The 26,007-nt window shown below is 38.3% G+C and overlaps 3 protein-coding genes across 4 annotated transcripts in view; 2 read left to right on the top strand and 1 right to left on the bottom strand.

Annotated features, from left to right (window-relative positions):
- The window catches only part of LOC107662130 (tubulin-folding cofactor B-like), a 9,497-nt gene extending 7,041 nt beyond the window's left edge, over positions 1–2,456 (top strand). The window contains exons 6-7 of the mRNA XM_016452041.1: positions 1,002–1,074; positions 1,202–2,456. Coding sequence (XP_016307527.1) covers positions 1,002–1,074; positions 1,202–1,316 — 188 coding nt within the window. The 3' untranslated portion in view covers positions 1,317–2,456. The remainder of the gene's footprint in view (positions 1–1,001; positions 1,075–1,201) is intronic.
- A 74-nt stretch (positions 2,457–2,530) lies between these two features.
- On the top strand, positions 2,531–6,512 carry LOC107662131 (porimin-like). Its single transcript, XM_016452042.1, has 4 exons — positions 2,531–2,896; positions 4,716–4,889; positions 5,016–5,163; positions 6,124–6,512. The coding sequence occupies exons 1-4, from the start codon at positions 2,842–2,844 to the stop codon at positions 6,146–6,148; spliced, it is 402 nt and encodes a 133-aa protein (XP_016307528.1). The 5' UTR covers positions 2,531–2,841; the 3' UTR covers positions 6,149–6,512.
- A 561-nt stretch (positions 6,513–7,073) lies between these two features.
- The window catches only part of LOC107662128 (transcriptional coactivator YAP1), a 39,024-nt gene continuing 20,090 nt past the window's right edge, over positions 7,074–26,007 (bottom strand). Inside the window, exons 3-8 of one of the 2 annotated variants that reach the window (XM_016452037.1) lie at positions 23,202–23,320; positions 20,881–20,994; positions 14,635–14,807; positions 12,846–12,979; positions 9,991–10,103; positions 7,074–9,910 (exon numbers count right to left, since the gene is read on the bottom strand). In XM_016452037.1, coding sequence (XP_016307523.1) covers positions 9,672–9,910; positions 9,991–10,103; positions 12,846–12,979; positions 14,635–14,807; positions 20,881–20,994; positions 23,202–23,320 — 892 coding nt within the window. In that variant the 3' untranslated portion in view covers positions 7,074–9,671. The remainder of the gene's footprint in view (positions 9,911–9,990; positions 10,104–12,845; positions 12,980–14,634; positions 14,808–20,880; positions 20,995–23,201; positions 23,321–26,007) is intronic. The other variant, XM_016452039.1, reaches the window with a different exon arrangement.

Genomic DNA, 26,007 nt, shown 5'->3' with positions numbered 1-26,007 from the left:
GTAGAGTAGCACTTGTTGTTTGTCATTTCTCTGATCACAAATGCAGACAGGGTTTTATGTTTACGCGGCGCGATGCAATTCAACTCGTAAAAAGACAGTATAAGTCATTATAATCAATAATTATGTCCCCACTGGATGCAACAAATGCCTCGTTTGTAATGGGTTTTAATGTTTTTGTCTCGTCGCTCCGGCCGGACACGGCATCAACAGTATGGTGAGGGGCGTAACATTTCCGTCTCGCACTTGAGGTATTCGGCCAATCAGAACGGACTGGATAGCTGGCCAATCAGAGCACACCTCGCTTTTTCAGACCGATGAGCTTTGTAAAAATCGACGCGTTTCAAAAAGGCGGGGCATAGAGGAGAAACAATAATGTACAGTATGTGGAAAATGTGTTTTTTTTAACATGAAACCGCATAAACACATTTCATTACACCAAATACACAAAATAATGTTCTTTTTAGCAGCATCATATGACCCCTTTAAGGCTTTGTTTGTGCTGTTTGCATGACCTGGTTTAATCGCATCTACTGCTCTGATTTACCAATTGAATGCTACATGTACTCAAAAAAGAGCCAAGAAATGAATATGATCTAATTTCGACTAATTGCAACTAGTGATGCTTTTCAAAAGGCAGTTAACTCAACGAACTGTATAACGCCATCCTGACCTGGGGCTCCCTGGTTTCTTTAGAGATGTGATTTTTCCATATACAGATTCCTGTGTTTTCCGACCTGAGAAATATGACCCATGTGAATTGTGTAAATCTGAGAAAAAATGCTGCATTTTAAATGCATTATTTATTAATATTTTTTCAAATGTTTATAATTATTATTAAATACTTTGTTTTTTTTGTTTGAATAATAGAATAATAATACATGAAGTATTAAGTAGTAACAACAACAATAATATTAATAATAATAACTATTATTATTATTTTAATTATTGCTATTATTGTCTAGTCATATTGAATGGGGCTTAAATGCTTGCTTTGTTTGCAGGTACAGCAGATTTCAAACCAGGCTACTGGGTTGGTGTGAAATATGATGAGCCGCTTGGGAAGAATGATGGCAGGTCAGTGCACGCACAAGTTATTTATGTTTATGAATAAGACCAGCATGTCTCTGAAAATGACTAATGTGACCCTTCCATGAACCTTATGAGAAAGTCTAACTGATGCATTACGTTTGTCTTGATTTAGTGTGAATGGGAAACGTTACTTTGAGTGTGAGCCAAAATACGGCACCTTCGTGAAGCCCCTCTCAGTAATTGTGGGAGACTTCCCTGAAGAGGACTATGGTTTGGATGAGATGTAAGACAGTCCGAAGCATCAGAAGAAAGATCTTCTTTCTTCCAGAAGTTTGGCTCCATGCAGTGAGACATTGCTGCGGTAGAAGTTTTTTTGTTGTCAGTGCAGATCATTTTGTTTTATGCTGGTCTGGAAGAGATCAGCGAAAATTGTACCTTAATTTCCTGCAGTCAAAGTTAAGGAATGATCTTAAACAACATCTGTGCCCTGGTGACTAGAAGTAACTAGTAAGGTAAATGTGAGAACACCAGCCGAGGTCAGAGTAAAGAAAAGCATTCGCTTGCATGTTGATTGTTCATTAATGAATTCCAAAGTTCTGCAGCTAATTTGAGCCCAGACCGAATAATTTTACTTTAAACAAAACCAACCAACCACAACAGAAAATGTATTTCACGTTTTTGCAATAGTGTACACACTGTATTGTATAAATGTATTATTTGTACTAATGAATTCCTCCTTTTCTGCAGCCTATTACATTCTTATGCATCAATATGACCGTGTTTAGGGTCTCAGTCCCTCATTCCCTTTGGCACTTTAGCGATTAGCTCACTAATGAGACATGTAATGTAGAATTCCGTGGCCTCAGCTTTCCATGGTTCTGTATTTTCAGTGTAAATTACAAAAATGTGAAGAAGTCTTGCTTTTTTTGTGAAAATTGGCTGTAACACTGATGTAGCCTAGTACAGCCCAAAAACCTTGATCGCTCACAAGTAATAATAAACATTTGGTTTTGGTGCACAGCAACTGATATGATTCACATGAATGCCATAATTATATTATAGTAGCTTTAACAAAACAATGTAGTGTAAAAGTAGAAATGTTGGACACTTGACTAGGGCCAGGCACAAACACTGATGTTGGAGATAGACATGCATCTCTTTCTCCCTTTACTCCATGCTTACATTAAGAGGCCATAAATTTGAAAAGACAGTGATGTATTTTTGTTTTTGACACTTTGTGATGCTTTTAAAAACTTAAAGCCTCAGTCACCATTTGCAAAGAAAGTACAACTGAATTTATCATTTATCAAATACATGTGGCCATGGGATGTCTGGCTCAGTTGAACGTGCCTGAGGGGATTTAGGAAATGTATTGCGATTTTCCCCTCCAGACTGTGATGCTTTGCAAAAATAAAAAGAGTTTCAAATCACTTGGTTGGACATCATTACTTCCAGAACTTAAAAAAAGCATCAACTCGATAATAATGTTGCATCAGACATGCAGCGCAGCTCCAGCTTTAGAACACACACACACACACACACCGACAGATGTGCCGACTAAACCACTAGTAAAGACCGCCTACAGTTTCAGTCGCTGTTGATGTCAGCCAGTTGTGCTGGTGTTTATTAAAAGTGGACATTAAAAGTCTAACTGAATTTAAGAATGACTTCTAACGCGTTACTCTGAATGGCACCTGAAGCGGTTTTAAGTCGTCGATAATGAGGACAGACTCAACACTGAGCTTTTTTCCGTCCGTCATGACTGTCGTTCAGTTTGGGACTGTAGTAGGACTTTAGTTTTTCGAAAAGAAAATGAACCGCTGTTTGTGTTTCATCTTAATTAATTCCTGTCTGCTTTTGTCATCGGGTAAGTGTTTCTCAGTTGTTTGTTTATATCATAAGAACTCTGGAAAACGCGTTGTATAACGGAACTTGCGAAAGCTTCCATTGTGTATACGTGTACACAGTTTGGAACATTTCGGTTCTGTCTCAAAACTGAGTAAGCTACCTACCTAGATAGCAGGCTCCGAAATGAAGCAGGGCTTATGGCAAAGATGCCAAATTAGTCAGTTTTTTAGTGGTGCCTGCTAAGCAAAACATCACTATTGCTCATTACTATTCTTATTAGTCGTTCGGGTACTTCCCACAGATAGTGAGGAGAAGCTGGACGGCTGTAAAAGGGTCAGAGATGGGTACGTTAGTTTCTTTAATAAGCAGCCATTCAGAAACAGCCTATTTACTGCCTTTAAACGCCCTAGAAACAAGCCAGAGGACCCTAGCAACCATATAGCAACAGGCCCCAGTCATACCTCGGCACCTCGTTTTTGTTGCCTAACATCAAGGGCTCCACTATGGTTTCTGGGCCCCCTGAACATTGACTGGGGCCCCTTCAAATCGCGTGTTACACACAATCTCTACCTGATAAAATATGGACCACATGGATCACGTTTTCTCAGACGCGCAAGTCGTCATAATTAGGTAAACTTCTATAGTGGTGAACGGAAACTACAACAAAAATAATTGTTGTATTCCCGTTTGCTCCAGTAGCAAAATCCATGATAACATTCCTCATGTGACATAAGTGAGGAAGTGTCAAGTCTGAGAAAACGGTCAATTTTAAAGCTTGGCAAAAAAAAAGTATTTTTATTTTATAAATGCCATGGAGTTCTTATTAATTAACTTTTCTAAAGGTCTACAAATCACACTTTTAAAATTAGGCTCCCTCGTATATCCAGATTTTTCAAGACCTTGGACACCCTGGTTCTTCTTCTTCTTCTTCTTCTTCTTCTTCTTCTTCTTCTAAATAAATGAATAAATAAATCTTGATTTATAGTTGTTTGGCCTTATTTTAATGCTTGTTTTTTTCTTATGTTAAATATTTTTTAAGTTATCTTGAGGCTGTCATGGAACTTTGCTGAGGCCCTCTGTTGGGCCCTGGCCCCCATTTCAAGTAGAGCATACTTGAACTCGCTGTATTTTCAGTGTGTGTGTGTGTGTGTGTGTGTGTGTGTGTGTTTTTCTAGTCTAGTTGTACTACAGGACATGATATGATGAGTTTGATGCGGCATCTATAGTGTATAAAATAACACATGTAAAAATCTTTTTAAAGAAATATGGGAGACATTATTAGATTATTTTTTGGTTACAGTTCAGGGACATTTTTGGTATGTTTGTTTTATAGTATTGTTGAAAGATGGTTTCATGTATGGTTGCAAAAATGATCCAATAAAGTTATTTAGTCTAATGGTGTGGCCTGCATATTTTACTGTGTAAAGTGTTTTTTTCTCAGACACAATTACACTGAAAGTGTAATTCTTCGCTCATGATGAGTATCTGATTAAAGACATTATCTACCAAAGTATATACTTTATTCCAGGCCCTGGTTGAGAGCAACTAGTCTAGGTAGATGGTTCACTGCTTACTGTTTTTGAGACAATCTACATAAACAATTTACGAGTTATTCTCAAGTAGTGCAGTCAAATGAATCTCTTAACTCACACCATACTCAAAGGTTTCCATGAAAACACAGATTGCAGCATTCACAATGTTTTGGACCAGATGTATGCTATTGCAGCAGTATCTTACACAACATTATAAAAGTACTCTGCTAGTGGCTTTTATTGTAATTTCTGTAATATAAGAACAAATAAACTGCTTTTCTGCTGATCTGGATTTTCTGTATGCAGACAGGAGAGCTGTCCAGGCTCATTCAGCTGAAGGAGAGACTTCAGTGACTAGATCAAACATGTCCAACTATTCAACTTTACTGCCCAAAGCTGAACATATCACCCCAAGTGAGCCGTCTGTGAACACTGTGCACATCTCAACAGAGAGCAAACACCTGATTTCTGCATCTACAGGTACAGCATGATTTCCTGATTTGTTGCAATACTTTTGATCAGTTGATTACATTGGTTTCACCAGCAGCATCAGCATTTCTACAGTCAAAATGTGAAACTACCATTTTCTTTGGATGGATAAAACAGGTGTTCCTCCTAGTATCCCAACAGCAGGTCCTCGGTTCCATGCAGGTAGTTTCATTGGCGGTATGATGCTTGCCTTTATTATCATACTGGTCGTCACTCTGGGCTACAGGTTGGCCTGCTCACAACGGGAAGTGCGCTACAGAGTCATGTGAGTATCATCAGAGTGCTTGTTTTTTAATTTTTTTTGGCAGTATTTTTACATTTAAATAATAAAAAAAAAAAAACATGTGGATCCAGATATGTGATGAGTTTTTGAACCATGTACCTATTTCTCATCCACTTTTTCAGCAGCCTTTGTTCCGGAAGTATTTTTTTCAATTAATTTTTCCCATAGGGATTTTAAAAATGTTTTTGTTATAAGAGTTATAAGCCATGAACCAAACCAACCAGCTACAAGGTGAATCATAACATGATAAAACTTTTATTTTAATGTAAAAATAAAACTGTCTACTTAACGGCTTTAATGAGGGAAAGAACTTCAATTCCATGAAGCAATGACAATTGAATAAAAATGATGGAGAAATATAACACTATTTATCTATGAAAATAGATAAAAAAATTGTGTTATATTTCTCCATCAAATTCAGTGTTTAACAGCTGAATTTGTGGTGAAAACTACACTACCCATAATGTTGTACAGAAAAGTCCTGGCATATAATATATTCACTATATATTCATATATTTACACCTCATAGCACACAGTAGGTCCTCGTCCCATTCGTCGATATTTGTGATATCACAAATCCCGGAAAATATGCATTGTAGTCCAAACGAGTCGTTCGTTGTAGTTTTTGAAAAGTACGTTCGTTGTATTTTCTGTTCAATAAAATATCTCCTTTTGAAGTGGACTTTGAGCTTTGTAACTTTGCAGATCTTTTTTATGCTCGAACAGCAACATTACAGACTAAAGTTGAAAACGTGAAAAAGCATAATAGGACCCCTTTAATGGTTTATAAGGCATTGTTAAAAATGAATTTCCCTATGGAGAAAATGATCGGCGTTTTTACTTCCGGAACCAGACTGTAGCACTCTGTTATGTATAATCCCATGTTTTATATATGTTCGTATGTAAATGTAACACAGCTAATATTTATTTCATGTCCTGCAGTGAGGAACATGATGCCATCATTTAAAATGGAGCCGCTGAGGAAATACAGGCTAAAACACAAGCTAGTCATAATCTGAAGAGAACATTTTCATCATAATGTGGTTAATATGCATATGAGACCGTCTGGTTTGATACATTTTATATTGTAATCTTAAATAGCTTATTCCCTAGCAGTTTTTACATTTTAAGTAGTGAATACTTGAACAATGTAACTTATTTTTTGTGTGTGTGTGTGCCTGTGTCTACACCAGTGTAGTCCAATTTGTATTACAGAACATTTTAATGAGTTTGTACTTGATTAAACTAGACTAAACATCTATTGTGTTTAAAATATGCACCTGTAAAAGTCTCCTTAAACACATATCGGAGACAAATTAATTGGTTACAGTTCAGGGACTTTTTTTTCTTTTGAAGTTAATGGTATTTTTGTATAAAAGTTAATGGGTAATCCTTTACAATAAGGTTCCATAAGGTAATGTTAGTTAATGTATAAACTAACATGAACAAACAATGAACAATACCTTTATTACAGTATTTATTCATCTTTATTAATGTTAATGAAAATATAGTTGTTCATTGTTAGTTCATGTTAATTCACAGTGTGTTAACTAATGTTAATAAGTTTTTAATAATGCATTATTAAATGTTTAAATTAACATTAACATTAATAAATGCTGTAAAAGTACTGTTCATGCTTAGTTCATTTGAACTAAAGTAGTTAACTAATGAACCTTATTGTAAAGTGTTACCAGTTCATGGTATATGTTTTTTGAAAAGTGTTGATATTGGTTTCATGTAGTGATCCAATAAAGTGATTTAGCCTGTGCAGAGTCTGTGGACTGCATATGTAGTGTAAAACATTTTCCTCAGACACAATTTACAATTAATCTCTAATAATACTCTGCTCATAACGCATAAAATGTTGGATTAAACGGATTAAACACAGCATCTACCAAAGTATATACTTTATTCCAGGCCAATTTTAAAGTAATATGTAAAGAGATATAATGTAACAGAACTTAAGGTTCTAAGGTACATGCACATACACTGATTTAAAAAAAAAAAAAAAAAAGAGATCATAATGGATATAAATTCATTCTGGGTGCATTTAAAAGAAATCTAAATACCAATCCATTAACTTGTGTGATTAGTACTACCACTACAAAAAAAAATAAAGTAAACAGTTAATATATATTCTGAACAGTTGCACACTAAGCAAGCATAAAATCATGTTTAAGTGACATACACATTTTAGTCAATGTTCTATAAACGTGCAATACCATCACTGTACCCACAATTCATAAAACATTTTGTTGCAATGCTCTCTCCAACACTGTTTTACCCCACTAGAGTCTGCCATCAATACTATGTTTGCAAAAATAGATATTTCTCTTAGCTTGTCTTTTTGTTTTCCACACCACTTTTATTTTCTCTAGAACCTCTAACTTTCATTACAATGGCATAGCTTGCTGTTTTTGACCATAGATTTGACCATACCATTTTTGTTTACTGAGGCAACTGAGTTATAAATCTTAGCAGTATATTCACCCCAACAGACCACAGAATATTATACTGATAAAACTTCACCTTAAAAAAAAAAAAAAATCAGTACAACACACATTTAGTGTAAGGGCCAATTATTGAGCTATAATCATGTAGTGTAAAGGTAACCATATTGTAAACAAGAGGTAATATTCATATTACTGAATTACTACTGAATGCAAAGCATCTGAAGCAAATTTGTAATGGGCAAGTCCCTGTAGTGTTCTACTCTAGTGAAATAATGTAAACCTAGGTAACCTGCCTACTGTGTCTTCAGGAACCAGCATAAGAGGACCTGTCAAATCTGGCTTCATTAGAGATCTCCTCACAAATCAATTAGACCTTTTCTCATTAGCTTATGTCTTACGTGAACATAAAAGTATGATACATTATTGTTTGTCGTCCATTAAAAGAATCATTACTAAAAGTCTTTGGAAGCCTCAAAGAAATCCTGACAGAAACAATAACTGATTGTTTCCATAGAAGTCTACTCTATTATTCATATCCGCAGTTACCAAATTCAAATCCAAGCTAACAGCTAATCTACAGCACTAACCCTCAAGACATGCTCATCTACCCATCTAAACGTATCAGAACCTTCCTTTTCCTGCCCGATATCCATCTCGGCACCAAACATCAACATAACTGGCTCAGACTCTACTGGAGCTCATATCAGAGATGTCTGTCTATTGATCAAAGTGCCGCTGATATTTTAGTTCCTTGCTTTTGGATGAAAAAAAAAACAATCACATGAGATTTGCACTAAAATATGCAAGTAAGCAACAACATATCAACTGAGATACTAAAATCGTAAGATAAAAATAGATATCGGTAACAAAACCAAACGATCCCCCCTCAGATTGATTATGATGCAGCAGAAATGATACCGTCCATCTAGTTAGTGTTCTTTGTGAATCAGTTACTGTAATCATGTACTGTAAGGCAGCTCTTAGAATAGTTGTTCTGTACACATCTGTTAAAATGAGAGCAAAAACAGATCCGATTTGTTCTTTGAATCACACATGAATGCCATAACCCTCAAGAAACAAAATCAGGCTTAAATAAAACTAACACACAAAGAGACTAGGGTTCTTTAAAGAGAAAAGAAAAAAAAAAATCAAACCCTAATTCCCAACATAATATTTTTTATAAACCCTTTGAAAGAAATATACTTTGATTAATGAAGCAAGAAAGTAAAAGCAAGCATCAAATTTGATCTATGATCTCTAGTGTAAAAACGACAGGAACATGTTTCAATTTTTTTGTCTGAAGGCACTTGATTATACAGTTTCTAGTGTGATATGCTGGCACAGCCAAGCAGCAGTATTTATTCAACCAAAGCCACACAATTGAAACCCTTACGATTTAGACCTTTCAATCACAATCCTATCGGAAAACATGTACAGACGACCTCCTCATCGCTTTTTGGTTTCTCAGGCTCATTACTGTGAGGAAAAAATAGTCAATTGTAGGCGAGCTGAGATCAAGGATGCTCTGAGATGGGATCTGCAGTCACAGGAGGTTGCGGTAGGTTGATTTAGGGGTTCGTCTGTCTTTATTTCTCTCTCTTGGGGAACACCTGAGCCCTCTTGGCCCTGTCCGCCCAGCAAGGAGTTTTCATGAGGGGAGAAACGACATTTCGCGCACACAACTTCACATTCGCATACTTGCACGCTGATGGACTGCCAGTACAGCCGTGAAAGAGATTTGGGTACTTGTGAATACTTGTCTGTTCATGGGCCAGCCTTGAGGATGCAGACATGAAAAAGACATACGGAAAACAAAAAGAAGCACAAAAGGACCAAAGGTTAAAATACCTCAGCTTTTAAAACCAATTCGGCCAAACGTAGTGAATAGAAGATAAAGAAAAACAAAAATAAAACGGTCCAGTAGGGAGAAATGTCTTTTGTTTTCTCAACTCAAAGCATCTACACATCCTTCACAGATTGGATTAGGCAGCAGTTCAGCATGTTGGAAGAGAAGGCGTAGTGCTGGATTCAGGTGCTCTATAGCCAGGTTAGAAAGTTCTCCTTGTCGATCTTGGTAGCTGCCAGCACAGACTCCATGTCGTTGAGGATGTCGGAGCTCAGGGCTTCCTGCAGGCTGGGCATCAGCTCCTCGCCCTCCACTGCCATGCTCTCCCCCTCCAGGGTGCCCAGGTCCACATCTGTGCCCGGGATCGCGTCTAGGTAGTCGGGGAAACGGCTGGGCTGTGTTGCCATGGAGCTGGGGCCGAGGGTATCGCCTGACAGCGAGACGGTTTGTTTTGAAATGTGCTGTTATCATGCGTGTGGTTACATTTTGAGTATTTGGGTTGTGGCGTACCTGTCTCCATCTCGTCCACACTGTTGAGGAAGTCGTCTGGAGTGCGGGGGACGCTGTAACTGCTCATGCTCAGGCCACTGTCTGTGCTCTCATCTCTGGAGTGATATGTCCCACTGCACAGAAAAACACCAGGCCACAATTGCTTAGACAAATCTAAATTGTGTACATATGTAAACTGTACACTTACACTACACGTGTCCAAAAGTTTGGGATCAGCGAGATTTTTTTTTAAAGAAATTAATACTTTTATTCAGCAAGGATGCATTAAATTGTTTAAAAGAGGCATTAAAATAAATTTTTAAATGTTACAAAAGATTTTTAAAGGAGTGGTTCATTGCGATTTCCCTTTTTTAACGTCTTCCCAGGTCCGTTACGTCACGAACCCAGATAAACCCCGCCTCAGAGAACACGCAGCAAAGGGGGCGAGGCCATGCTGCACTGCTTTAGAGAAGAGGAAGAGAAAACTAGAGGTGCACGTAAAAATCTTTTCATATATGAATCGCGATTCTGTTTTCTAACGATTCTAATGGATTCACAAGTTTCAAAATCAATGTTCTAAAGCAGCGGTTCTTAATACTGTTCCACACGTCCCCTTCTCTGCACACGCTCTGCATCTCTCCCTCTCTCGCTCTCTCTCTCTCATTCAGCTCAGCTCCAACAATGAACTTATTGAACAAATTGGAATGTTCCAATTATACACTTATTTTCACATAGCTATGAGAAGCATTAAACATGGACGCGCATGCGGTTGCTGTACTGTATTAAAGCTTTAATCAGGATAAAACCGTATATTAAAAGCTAACAGAAGCAGTAGCATTTACAAATAACAGCATATCTAAAAGTATGATACAGCAACAAACAAAAAACATAGGCCTACCATTAAAAGCCGTGCTTGCACAGGTTCTGCACAATCCTCTTCAATAATATCCTCTGCTTCTCAATCGGGCTCAAACTGATAAGCGATATTAACGACGCCATTGTTTACAATACAACCGGAGCACATGCCGCTGAGGTGAGGGGCGGGACGTTTAGACACGCACTAGAGGTGGTTTAGCCAATCACAACACACTGGGCTAGCTAACCAATCAGAGCCCATCGCCTATTTCTGAGGGAGTGGCTTCATAAAAGAAGGAAATGATCAGGGTGTTTCTCAAAGAAGGGACAGAGCGGTGTGGAATAAAGCTAAATTATGTGAAAAATAATGCGTTTTTTTTTTTTTTAAACGAAGCATTAACACATGTTAGACTGCACTCCATAAACACAATTAAGCCTAGAAAAAAAACAGTGAACCACCCCTTTTAATTCAAATGAATGCTGAACTTTATATCCATTAAAGAAACTTGGGAAAAAATATCTGCAATAAGCAGCACAACTGTTTTCAAAACAGATAATAATCAGAAATGTTTCTTGAGCACCAAATCAGTATTTTAGAATGATTTCTGAAGGATCATGTGACACTGAAGACTTTATTTTTTTTAATTTATATTACTGTTTTTTTTTTTTTTTTTACTGTTTTTGATCAAATAAATGAAACTCTGGTGAGTATAAAAAACAAAACAAAAAAATAAGTAAGTAAAAGAAAGAATTTAAAATCTCAAAACACCCCAAACATTTGAACAGTGTTATACTGTGTATATAAATATACTTTTTCATGTTTTTATTTAACATATTTGACAAATAAATAAATAATATTAGAAAAAATTATTTAACCACCACACAAAAGATGTCTACACAAAGCAAAATATACTGTGGCATTAGGTGAACACACACTTGATTATTAATTTTTGACCACAATAAAAAAACTCAAAACAAGCTAAGAATAGCTCCAATGACTAGGGAAAAAAAAAAGTTAGCAAAAAGAGCATAACATCTTTTCTTATTAAGTAAATGTTTCTAGAATCTCAATACACAGAGAATCACAATATTATGAAGAGAATGATAGTGTGAAGAGCTGTGATTTAAAAGAGTGGAGACTGTACATAAGCTAAAACATAAATATGTTTTGATTTGTTAAAAGTACATTTCCATTTGTGTTATTCCAAAGTAAAAAAAAAACATTGTTTTGAGTAAAATAAAAATTCATCTGCTAATTTTGTAGCCATTTTGTAGTCATTGCCTCTTAACTTGTGTAGATTTATCCAGAATAATTGCTAATAATTATTGCTCATTCCGCTAGTAATTGCTCGAAGTGTTTCTGTTTGTACTACTCGCAGTGGCCTGCTTTGAACTGCCTTTGAGAGTCATTGTAAAAGGTGTTGTTTTGTTGGTGGTCTGAGAAAAGCTCTCTATAAATAGCAGGCAGGCAGTTCAGTACAGAGTGCTCAAATAAAGAGGGCAAAGGACATGCTACAGTGAAGGAAAATACAGCAAGTTTCTTCTAATTAAGAGAATGAAATGTGGCTTCAGTGCATGAGAGTTGCTAGATGAATGAGCTCTTTGTGAGCGTAGCAGAGGTGGGGTGGGGGAGGGGGATGGGAGCAGCCTTGTCTAAGACCGAGACCACATGTTCTCAGGGCCGCCTTGTTATTCACATCAATCCCTCATCTGCCCTCATGTAGGAGGAGAGATTTATGTGCTTGACCGCCACTGGAGAGCGCAATTCTCTGCAAAAGCAGCTTAATCCTGACTTGCTTTCAACAGCTTCTTCAGCAGGGGTCACCAGTGAGCGCCATTCAAGGTATAACACACAGACACACACACACACACACACACACACACACACACACACTCTTTGTGGGAAGGTTCATTGCCCTTACGTGCCTTTCAACTGGTAACTACTACCATGTGCAAATGCAAAAGTGAGTTTTTCTTGTATGACTTGCAGTCCTGCACTTTTGCAGTTTAATTCGTCTTACCTGTTCAAGAACGGGTCAGAGCTGTTGGTGGTCATGTTACGGGCGTCTTGTCCCATGCCGGGTGAGGACACAGGGTTTTGAGTGCCGCCATCCTGCTCCATGCTGGTCGGCAGCTGGTTTCTCAGGGCGAGCTCCTGTACGCACAAACAAAAGGAATGCGTGTCAAAGTGTGAAATTCATTGGTTTTCAGGAACGGAAACTTAATGCAAGACGAAATTAATGATTTTCTTTATGAAATGAATCAGTAGAGAGATGAGAGCGGATAAATTTTTTTCTACTGAAGAAAAAAAGGCAGAACAAACTATACTGGTTTTACTTTCAAACTATGTACACGTATGTGAAAACAGTGAGTGAGGTATGGGAAAGGAAAAAAAAACAACAAACTTAACCTGCAAGTTTTACTTATTTTCCTGTATCACCCTCTTGAGTAAAATGAAAGCCTTTCCCATCCAACATGTCATAAGTTACAAATGTGGTTATCATTTGTCAACGGATTGAGCAACATTGTCAACATCCTTGATTATTTTACTGCCTCAGCTCAAACTGGTGGTTTGCAGAGACTCACGCGAAAGTGTGGGTTTATTGCACATCATTTAGGGTACGGCAGAAGGGTCAGATCTTAGTTTTTTATTACAGACTTCCTATGACTAATTGAAACTTAAATACGGTCACAACTTTCGCTGATTAAAGGACAACTCAACAGGCCGTCACCACAGAAAAGTCTCCTCAAGTCAACATGACATTCTTAAAGCACTTTAGTCATCTTGTTGCAAATGATTAATTTAATCACATTATTTAAAAGAAAGAAATGCCCTTCTGTTTTGACTGACATCTTTAAATGTAGTTTTTATTAATTGTATTTTATTTTTTATTAGTTTTCACAGTTAATTTTGATTTGTTTATTTTAGTTGAGTTTTAAATTTATTTAGTTTTTTTTTTAAATATTAGTTTTAATATTTTTGAGCTGCCAGAGTTAGTGTGCTAACTGAAATCATTTAAAATATTGTTATTAAATATCAATGCAGGTGGCTTATAAAATTGTAAACAATTACAATGCATTCTGACAATGAATTTGTGGCAATTTTTATTGTCATTTTTAATTAGTGTTAGAATCACGCAAACGTTTTTTTTTTATTTAGTTTTTAGCCAACTTTTCACTAAGATCAGTGCCAAGCCTTGCACTACATTTTATGTTGATGAATATGTTTTTAGTAGGAAATATGTAATAATATTAAAATAGAATGTGAATTAGTGCTGGGCGGTATACCGGTTCATACCGAATACCGGTGTTTATTTTTGTTATGATATGAATTTTTAAAATACCGCAATACCGGTGTATGTTGCTCAAACAACATCAGGGGGGTCTGCAGCACTGAGTCAACACCGTGTTTACATTCCAAAGCAGGGGCAGCTGAACAAAACCTCCTCCACCTCTCCATCTGCCCCCTCATCTTGCAACAATTCTCATTTAATAGCTCACAAAACATACACAGCAAGTATCTCTACTTCAGATTTACCCACTCGACACATCATGTACTGAGAAACAAAGTGCGACAAGTGGCTTTACATGTTTGTCAGATGCATGAATAAGCTGCAAGGTGGACCAGACCATGTGCCAATAATCTTTCAGAACAACCTGTACAGTTAAACGACACGGTACATTACAAACAAAAATAAGCAACAGGAACGGCGAGTACACGAGGCACAGATCAGGGCCATTTCTGCAGCAGAAGACTGTGTGCCCGTCTAGCATGCGAGGACAGAATGATCTGACAGGTGTGTGTCTGACCTGGGGTCTCTGGCGAAGGAGCTCTTGTTTGATCCTCAGTCTCTCTTTCTCCATCTGGATCTGCTGCAGCCTGATCTGGTTGTTTCCACCCAGCACTCCGCTCTGTGGGCTGGAGGGCAACTGGGAGCCTTGCTTCACTGGAGCACTCTGGGAAATTCGCTGCTGGTTCATAGCTGAGGACACAATATTAATTACATTAGGATGTTTCATTCGTTCTGATGATAAAAAGTAAACATTAATTAATTATTTTATATAGATTATATTTAAAATCAAATATTCTCACACTAGAAAATGTGGTCCCACACATGTAAATAAAACGTAATATTTGTCATGGCATTACAGTGTTACTATATTGTGTATATAAGCACTACTAAAATGCCGTGTTAATCAGCACCCAGAATGTTACATATCATTTGTATGTGTGTGTATGAATAACTACATATTTAGATTTACATCTACATATTTACAATTTCCATATTTAGACCTATAACTGTGTGTATAGAGAGAGATTTGTGTGTATATATATATATATATATATATATATATCATCTATAGATTTAGTACACACACACACACACACACACACACACACACACACACATATATATATATATAGATTTAGACTTTTAACTATATGTTCTGATATACATTCAATATTGTCAGACATATAACAACATTATATATAAATAAATATTCAGAATTTTAAATATATATATTCAGATTTTCCTGTTTGGCTAGTCATACACATTCTATACTTAAACACAACAATATATTATTTCAATAATTTTGTGTTAATTGAAATTAATTAAAAAAGATAGATGTTATAATTTTACATTTTTTTCCCAAAAATTAAATAAATGCCTAAAATTCAATCTCCAGTCAAAAATAACCATTCATAAAATCGGTCACTAAAGGGGGGGAGTAGCATTAGCCATGTACAAGATACAGGGTATAAAAAGGCCTATCAATGCAAGTGAATGGAGCAATGCGTATTGCCACAGACGCAAACACAGAAACAAATGTTTTGGACCATAGGAGGTGGGGTGTAACAGTAATTGGACCAATGAAAATTGCTGTTTACTTATGCACTGGGGCCACCAGTGACAACAAAGCTGTGATGGAGCTGGCATTGTCATGCGCGAGGGAGCCCCGTCTTCCCCGCTTATCCTCATCACCATTCAATCAGAGTGTGTTTACACTACCTCAGGCCTGAATGAGTCTCCGCTCTCCTCTCACCATGGGAATCAGATCAGAGACTCACCACGCCTCACACACTGCAACCACCTTCCCCCACACTGCCCGAGGCGTGGAAGAGTGTGGGAATGTATATGGGAGCTATTGGGGGAGTGTGTGTGTGTATATGTATATGTGTGTGTTTGTTTCTCTTTAAAGACTCTTATCTCGCATAGATAGGGGTCTACTGAAGCCGAATGACGGCTCTGGTGGAGGAGTAATGGCTTATCTCAGGGCAGGAGTGAGCAGTTAATACAGGCTGATATCTTGCAGCCAGATTTGTTGCGTCTGTGAACGGGAACACAACAAAAAAAACTCTTGATTCTCAGATCTGGATTTCCTCGACTAGTCTGTACTTGACTGCTGTGGAGTTTCTGTGGGTGTCTCACTTGGGAAATTCCACACCACAGCACGGAGATGACAAGAACACACAAACAAGTCTTATCCATGTGGCGGAATGACTCAGTGTTGCATAAGTGCAGCAGAACTGCAGGTTCGTGCCACGGACGTGTTCTCCTATGAGCCAGCAGGAGGAGGAGGAAACGTGCCAGAGGGACACAAATAAAAAGAGTGTGTGAAAGAGATAAAAGCTCAGATTGACGTAGTTTGCCCGTCTTCTCCACGCTAGCTCGGGAACACGACCATCCAGTAATAACAGTCTTTATCAGGACATCTCACAAAGCCGCCAGCCAATAGCAGCTCCCCTGTCCTCCTTTGCAGGTGAGACCGAAGTGGTGTTGGGAAACGTCAGGAAACGCAGCACCAGGACCTTTGAAGCCTTTGCTGGCTGTCGATTTAACAGGTTTATTGTATAAAAGTAGTGCTCAAGTTGCGTTTCCAGTTAAGAGATAAGCGCATAAAGCAGAGGAGACAGGGAAAGAGAGTCAATCTGTGTCCAGAAGAAAAGCCTCTCTATATCCTATCAAACAAAAACCTCAGCGGGCCACACAAAAGCAAGCTGTGATCTGCCGGAAGCCAGCATGAGGAAATTCAGCTGTTACTAGCATGTAGTAGGAAACCAGTTGAAAGCAAGATGCAAGCCATATCACTTACAAGAGGAAACAGCAGGTGGTATATGTATACATTAAGACTTGGAGACATTCACAGTTATTATTAGAGATTACTGCAATGAGAAATGCAAATGTGTTTCCGTTATCCACACTAAGCTACTGAAGTAATACAAATAATTGAGCAAATAACTGAGTCAGACTGTCATTAAAGTGCTTTATAGTAGGCTCTTGGCTTTTTCTTTATACACACAGTGTTCTTCCAATGTGCACACCTGATTTAACCACAAATATCTGATCATTTATCCAATTATTTCATTAGATTACACTTGAAATCTCCTTTCTCTCTCATTTCTTTCACCAAAAAGAGTCCTTTGATCACACAGAGACACATTTGAACAAAATCTGTGTTCATGCCATGTCGGAATTACCATAATTACATTTTTCCTTTTTGTAAAAACCATTCACTTCCCTGTAGAACTCATAATTACAACTTGTGAACTCTAAATTTTCTGAGAGGTCCAACTTGCACCACCTGATCACGGCAATGTCATGCAGAAACACTCAAAATGGCAGGGGCTTCAGCAGTTCTGGTAAATAAATCCTATAATTGGCTATTGTTAATTCCTTAATAATGCAAGAGTAATCTAAAATTAAATGAAAGACAAACAATAGAGTTTTGCATTTAGCACAGAGTCAAACAACTATCAAATGTGACCCTGGACCACAAAACCAGTCATAAGGGTCACTTTTTCTAAATTTTACTATTAAATACATAAATAAGCTTTCCATTGATGTATGGTTTGTTAGGATAGGACAATATTTGGCCGAGATACAACTATTTGAAAATCTGGAATCTGAGGGTGCAAAAAAAATCAAAATATTGAGAAAATCGCCTTTAAAGTTGTCCAAATGAAGTTCTTAGCAATGCATATTACTAATCAAAAATTAAGTTTTAATATATTTACAGTAGGAAATTTACAAAATACCTTCATGTAACATGATCTTTACTTAAAGGGATAGTTCACCCAAAAATTAAAATTTGATGTTTATCTGCTTACCCCCAGGGCATCCAAGATGTAGGTGACTTTGTTCCTTCAGTAGAACACATATGATGATTTTTTAACTTTAACCGTTACAGTCTATCAGTCGTATAATGCATTTAAAAATCATCATATGTGTTCTACTGAAGAAACAAAGTCACCTACATCGTGGATGCCCTGGGGGTAAGCAGATAAACATCAAATTTTCATTTTTGGGTGAACTATCCCTTTAATATCCTAATGATTTTTGGCATAAAAGAAAAATCAATACAATACCCACCTAGCAACACAGAACACCCCATCAACTCAACCTTAGCAGTGGGAACTGTAAGGGGAAGCACACTAACATTTACTTCAGAAATCAAACTTTATGAATGCACTGATAAACTCTGTCACCTTTGAATGTGAACCACTGATGTCACATTCATCATCCTGTTTCCCAATAAGGCAAGCGCCTTGGGAATCGTGAAGTGTTTATGCAATCGTTCATGAGTTTGTGTGTCAGCTCAAAGCTCTGGAAAAGATGAGTGCTTCACAAGAGCATGACATCCCTCTGCACTTGCCAACAAGGTGCCAACTCCTGCACTGAAGTACTATGATAATCCAAGCAGCCTGCAGCACACGGCAGATAACTGAAGGTTCCAGTTGGCCTTTGTGCTCAAAAACTACACCACAACAAAAAAAGATGGAGTTTGTGTGATTGTTTTTGAGTCTAAGGGCCAGATGAAGTGTGAAATACATCATAAAGTCCTGTGGTGGACTCTCAGATCAGACCTCACGGCCTGTTCACAACCTCTTAGGAAAGAGGCACAAGTTTATCCTGTGGGCTTTCTTCCTTTTTCTCCTATTCCTCCCTTTCTTTTCCCTTTTCCCTTCCCCCTCTGTGGCCCTGCCTCCGCCTGCCCCCTTCCTCTTTCTCTCTGTCTCTCTCTCCCTCACATTGGGTCTCTTTGACTGAAAAGGCCTGGAACAGATTAAGAGCAGAGCTGCAGCATCAAGAGGCCTGGCACAGACTCAAGTCCGTCTAGATGTGCAGCTGAGAACAGTTCTGCCTGCGCTGGGCCTCACGTGGGGTGGGAAGGGGGGCGAGACAGAAAGAGAGAATGGCCAGACTTCAGTTCTCTGTTAAAGGAGTACAATCCTATTCTACTCCTTGATCAAATTACCCATGTGTCTCCAATGGGTGAGCGGAGACCCAGATGGGACAACATGTCAGGTTAGCAACATATTTAATCATTTGTTTGGGATTCGACAGGTGCAAGGAGGAGTTAACGTTCTTCTAACTCATAGAAGTGTTTCTGAAGTTGGTGAGAAAAAGTTCCTCCAAATGTCAGCAGTTCATCGACCTCAATGACAGGAGCTGAGGGATAAAAACACAAACACAAAGGTCATAATAAAATGCCGGCATAAGCAGTTACATAAAACCGCATGGGAACACCCCAACTTTCTCAACTTGCCGGCAAGGAATGAGTTAACTGCGTCTACCCCTCTTGCAGTTCTCCCCCTCACATTACGTCTGTAATTCAGGGGCCCACCAGCCTTGTCCGCTGAACACTTATAAATCTTCAAAGGGCTTCACCCACCAGCGCCGACCCCCCTCTCTTTTTGTCTTTCGTTCTTTCTCTCTCCCTCTCTCGCCTGCCTGACCCAGCCCTTCACAGACTGTTTACCACTTGCGTGTTAGGTGTATGGAAACCTGTTTTGTAGCTGAGGATTTTGGTCAAAAATGGGGCAAAACATGCCTGTTCATACATGAAGGAGATAGTGAGATAGTGTCCCTAGGGAAAACTCCTTTGGGATGAAGGGAAAGCACCTCAAGCAAGAGTAACTCAAAGTGACATAAGTAGAAGCCTTCATCTCTTTGTGAGCCTTATGTGCTCACAGAAAGAGATTAAAGAGAGGGACTGAAAGGGGTAGAGAAAAAAAAAGGACAACCATCTCAGTCTGACAACCTTTCGGTGAACCATTTATCTTGACAGCAAAAAACAGATGATTAGATTAACGTGACAATTCCACTTGCTTAGATAAGTTTCATTGTCTCTGCGTATGGATTATGGATGCATATCTGAACAAGGGGTTTAGGGAACGGCATAATCAGATGCAGTTTGAGCTAGATTGTGAGTGTGTGTGTGAGTACAGGGATCACATAGCAGAGTCCTGAGTGTGCAGCAGTTTTGGCTAACCTCAGTATGAGTCACAGGAAGCAGGAATACTCTCTGAATAGTGTGCCACAAAAGCACATACACACTCACTCACTTTCATGCACACACATAGTGCAGAGAATAGCCATCTACACTCGGTTTGTAATCAGCATCATGATTAAGCAATAAGAGACAGTTACAGTTATTTTATCACAGTGGACCTGTGTTCTCAGGACTTTGAGTGCCTTACAGCCCCTTAACAATGAGACCACTGCAATGATGGGCCTTAGGTACAGTGATGCACCGAAATTAATTTTTTTACAGAAACACCAAACACCGAAATTAAAGTCCTCATTGAGCCAAAAACCGAAATCAAAAATAACATTCATGTAATTCAATTTGGAGACTGAACTCGGTACGCAGTTTAGGGTATTTTGTTCACAGGTGATAAACCAGTCGTATTAAAGCAACGAGCCGCCTCTTGATACTTTAGCTGAAATAGTTTTTTTACATACTTCTACTCTAGTATCAATTTTGGTCATATTGAAGGGCGTCCCATGCAGACATGTTTAATTGTTGTTAGCTTATCCACACTCACGAAGTTTAAAATGCATCAACGATGAAGCGTTAATGGTTTCCATCAATGAAACTGAATTTGCGGTTTCAGATGAAAATTTTAGTGCATCACTACTCGGGTGGCTTATTTATTTATTTTTTATAAATTGTGGCAACACTGTTATGCTAAGAGACCAAAGTTCAATCAAAAGTAATTTATTGTGATATTATTTTTATTACGATGAACTTTTATGACTTTAAGCTCACCATAACGCGGGTCAAGTCGTGGGTCCAGCCAAGAGGTGGTTTTGTTCTTGTGATTGATATAGTAGATCTCTCCTTCTGAGGTAATAGCTTGCTCCCAACCATCAGGAACAGGACCTGAGAGAGAACAGTCAGTGTACAGTAAATTATCCATTACTAACTGAAATTCAAATTCGAGTAATCTTTGGCCATAATCCAAACATTTTTTTCATCCCGCATTTTCACGAGGATGTGAAAGGTACGAGGTTGAGCAGGGCTGGTTTCTTGATTACGGCGATAGGGTCACAAAGATTTTTTTTTCGAACTGCAGGCACTGCAATACAATCTCTATCGGTGCATCCGAAATTGCATACTGTCTGAGTAGGTACTACATTTGAATTTACTTCATGACTGTTAAAAAAGTACGTTCTATAGAGTATGAATATGAGTAGAATGAATGAAATTCGGCCGCACTACATCTGCCATGTTGTTACTGTCACATGACCCACCAGCATCAGTTGCATCGTTTCACTTCCATTAATAAATCCTCTCCCGTGGCCTCATGGGATAGTAAAGTGTCCATCGAATGCACACTTCAGAATCCGGGCAGTAGGGCTGCACGATTAATCGCATGCGATAATGCTGCTCCATGTGAAAGCACGCAGGTGATGGAGATTTACCGCTGATTACAGACCCGGCTTTCTGACAAGATGCGCGTTAAATATCGCATGCGATTAATCGTGCAGCCCTACCGGGCAGCATATGAGTTCTGGGAGGGCTAGCACTAACGTGCTTTTGTCATCATAAGCAAACTTAACTTGTGCAACGATTGGTGGGAACAAACATACCTCTATTATTAATTATCTTTAAGCTGAAGTCAGGACTTGTCTGTATGGCCTGAATAAAGCAAACCAGTATCTTATAAGTAAAGTCTTGATGGATGACGATTGTAATGGAGGTAAAGACGATTACAGTGACATGCAGGAGTTGTACATTATTAGACACGCACGAGTCCGTTATTATTAGTGTGCAAATAAACAAACCGTGTATGTGCGTTCTCGGATTGCTTTTTGTACGAGCACATTTCAGTATGGTCGCATGTCTGGTAAGTGTTTTATAATGGACACTCGCTGAAGAAGCGTGTTTTTATAGGAGTTTGCTGCAGTCAGTGGTGTTAATATACATATGGGCATCAGCACTCACTCTGACAGAGGAACTGTTCACTCCTCATGTTGAGCTGCCTTCAGATTGCCACATTCGACAAATTCAGAATGTTTTTATTTTCCTTTTTTTTTTTATTTATGTTTTGCTCCGTTTAACAATTCTGAATGGATCGGTATATATTTATATACAGTCAGGTTAAGGCGACTGGTATAGTGGTCTGTTGGCATCTCCGTGTGTTCCTGTTTGGTATTGTAGCTTGAATTGTAGTTATAGAAAATGCTCTAAACAAATGTGAACAAATGTTTTTTCCTCCGTTATCATAAATGTTTTTTCCTCCGTATACATAAATTGTGAATTATGAAAATTAAAGAATGTTTTAATTCATCTTGAAAAATTCGTGCAGAAAATATATTTTTGTGAGAATCATCCTCAAACTTAACTTTACTAACGGGATGTATGCTAAAATTGTTGGACGTGGCGCCCTACCTAGAAAATTTTCCACCAGCCGCCACTGGTTGATGGTATATACCTTTGTTGAGTACTGTTCAGTCCGCATTATTTCAACTTCTTATTTTAAATAATTGAATTTAAATTAATACAATCCCCATAATTTTGGAAAGAAATCTCCACCAATCACAGGATCATGGAAAGCAAAGTGATTTTGAAATACTCTTTTGCTTTGATTCAAAGGTTGTAATGTTGTGATTCACCTCGTGGCTGGCTTATAACTATTTAACAAGACTTTTTTAAAATTCCGATTGAAAAAATAAATAGGAAGCATTCTTCCAGAATCAAGGCCTCTTGAAAAAAGTGGGCAGAAACGGTTGGACTCTAGTTTCCAGGACCAAACAACTTTGCAAAGAATGACATTAAAGTCTGTGGGGAACAACTTAAATCACTGAACAGGACCAGTCTTGTCCGAGTTCCTGTTGAACCTTACATAGTCTGGACACCCAGGACACTATTGTCACTCCAACCAGACATGTCTACCTAATCATCAACTGCCATTCACATGCATTCACTTGCATTCGTCTACCCTGATAAGGTTTTTGCGTTTGCTGAGGTAGAGGCGGGTTTAGGTGGGATGTAAACAGAGACTGCTACACCCGTATGATTACCATAAGAATGCTGGGACTGAGAGTGTAGTTTTTAATATGAAATGAGTGTCTGGAGCGGCTGACCTGAGGCAGGGTTCATGATGTTCTGCTGCTGCACAGGCACTGGGCTGGCCGGGGCGGCCTGGTTCATCTGAAGGAGGGCCTTACGTGGATCCTGCCAGGTGGTCGTCTGGTCATTATGGCTATGAGGAGAAAGAGACATACATAAGCAGGACAATTAAACAAAAATATTGTGGCTGTGACCTTACTGCTCCTTTGGCTGGACATATTGGGCCAAAACACAACTGTCAATTTTACATTTAGGACATATAGAATATATAAATAAATAAATACATACATAAATATATATGTATGTATGTATTCATATTATAATACTTTTATAAGCGATTACATTTGTTCTTGTTCTAGGCTGCATAAATCTACATTTCAAGGGCCGTGTACTACCATTAAATATCGCATGCGATTTATCGTGCAGCCCTAATATAAACCAGTGTTAGATATCCCACATTAGTTTATTTGATTTAAACTGAGTACTCAGATAAAACTCCCAGCAAGTGGAACTTTTACAAGATCTTTGTAAACACCTGAACACAGATCCATTTGGATAGCATCTCAGTCCTTTAATCTGCATAAGCAAAAGCGAACAGGAACCAAACATCTCCCAAGCCTCCTGCAAGCAAGTGTAAATTATGGTCTTTCCTGGAGCAATGAAACTCCCATTCATTTCGTTTGCCCTGGCTGCTAAAAATAGGCTCTTATGAAAGTCCATTTCATAAACTTTACAATTGCCACCCACTCTTGTGTCAGATCCGCTGATGTATTGCTGTGGAGGAGGGAGTGTGGATAACCGTAGGCCGCAGAGTAAACTTCGACCCCGTTTACATGTGATTTGCCTGCGTGCAGTGAGTGGACTGAACCGGTGTCATCTGCACATGAAGTCACAGATTACTGTGCAAGGTCAGTGATGAATAACGCTTACTGGAAAACGAAACAACAAGTCCAAAAGGAAAGACTGAAGCCAGGCTTACACCCTTCTGTTTATTCAGATCTTAGACAGCAGGGTGGCAGGGAGAGCAGTGCTGCTTGACGCAGTGTTGTTCTCTTTTTCACTGCAGTTTATCACTTAAAGGTTAAGCAGTTTATGCTGGAAAATTAAGGCTTTTAAGCCTCAATCTCAACACAAATACCCAACAGACGTACAATCAAAAGAAACAAAGTTAATCCTAAACTATTTACCTCCAAATATCAACGTTCGGATGTTTCCTAGCATACTATCACAGCACATTTCATGATCTAATCTTGCAGCTTCCTTAAGATCAAACCTTTCCTTCCTAAACACTAGCTGCTAATCTTCACATTTTCTTTTAAACAAATAGAGTCTTCCAAGAAAATGGTTTTAGTGTCCTGAAGGCACAAGCATGCAATTTACGAGCAGTGTTTGGGATGGAGTGGGTGGTTCAAAAGACCTGCGGTTGGAGGCGTTGCACGTTCTGTCAGGTCTATGAAACTACAGCCAGTGCGGATTATGCACGTAGGTTTTTAACTCAAAATACTGCTGCAAGTAAACACTACTGAAAGAAGCAGATTTACATAACTTCAGGACACACCAGGCAGTTGTGAAACACTAATGAACACAACTCGCGTCTATTCTATAGTGAGATCGGCTGTAACACTTGGTGTAGAGGCATTTCTAATGATGGCTTTGTTGGGGCTTGTTGCTCGATTAAGATGTAGAGCTAACGCAGGAAAAGGCCCCTCTATCTCTCATTCTCTTTCGCTCTCTCTCAGGCGAGGGCCTGTACATTCAAGGCAGGGTCAGTCATGGGTCTCCTCCCAGGAGGTTTCTTTCTCTCGCTGCCTGTTCCAACACACTGAAGTGTCAGGCTCTTTAACAATCTGGCGCCAGTTTTACAAAGCTTTCACCTGCTGGACAAAAGCTCAGACCAAGCTACGACCCAAAACCCTAAATGCTATTCACTTGTTTCTCTTTTCCTTCAGCTCTGCTCTCTTTGCCTATTTAAGACAGTTTTTGTTGCCCAAAACGTAAGATATGCATGCACTGAACTTATGCTTGGGCATCTTGACTAGTGATAGACCAATAAATCTATTTCGAGATTATTGGGATTGACTGATAAACATGTTTGATTGGCTAATAAATGTCACCGTCTCCTTGTGCCAGTTTCTAAATCTACTGACAGCCTTGTCAATGGATAAAAAGGGAAGATTTCAATTTTACATAAATATTATGAAAATATTCTTTAATTTTCAGTAATTATTTCTATTGACCTAATTATGCATATTAATATTTTGGCTTAATATTTTTTGTGGAAACCATGATACACACCCCCACCCCCCACCCCCCACATCCCTCCCTTTGATGAACAAAGTGTTTAAAAAAGCATTTATTTGAAATATATATTTTTTTGCAATATTATACATCTTCACTTTCACTTTTGATCAATTTAATGCATCCTTTTCTTAATAAAAGTATTAATTTGTAATATTAAAATCTTACTAACCCCAAACCTTTTAAGAGTAGAATTATAATACATGGGCATCAATACATTTATAATATACTAGCATTATATGGACCATCAGCCATCCTGAACTCTTGATATTGACATCAACTATTGAAAAACCCATGTTGTTTGGCCACTAGTCTTGATAGATATGTTGTTATATATCTTGATAGATGTTGTTGTTAATATTTTATGTTCTTTGATTTCTACTATTTATGTACAGCACTTTGGTCAATTTTTATGGTTTTGATAGTGCTTTATAAATAAAGGTTGAGTTGAGTTGAGATATACAGCTGACCACTAGTCTACTGGAAGAGAAACCACAGGACCAAAAAAAAAAAAAAAAGCCG

Source organism: Sinocyclocheilus anshuiensis, unplaced genomic scaffold (genome assembly GCF_001515605.1).
Source record: "Sinocyclocheilus anshuiensis isolate Anshui unplaced genomic scaffold, SAMN03320099.WGS_v1.1 scaffold643, whole genome shotgun sequence".
Classification (NCBI taxonomy): Eukaryota; Metazoa; Chordata; class Actinopteri; order Cypriniformes; family Cyprinidae; genus Sinocyclocheilus; species Sinocyclocheilus anshuiensis.
This window is presented reverse-complemented; position numbering and strand designations above follow the sequence as displayed.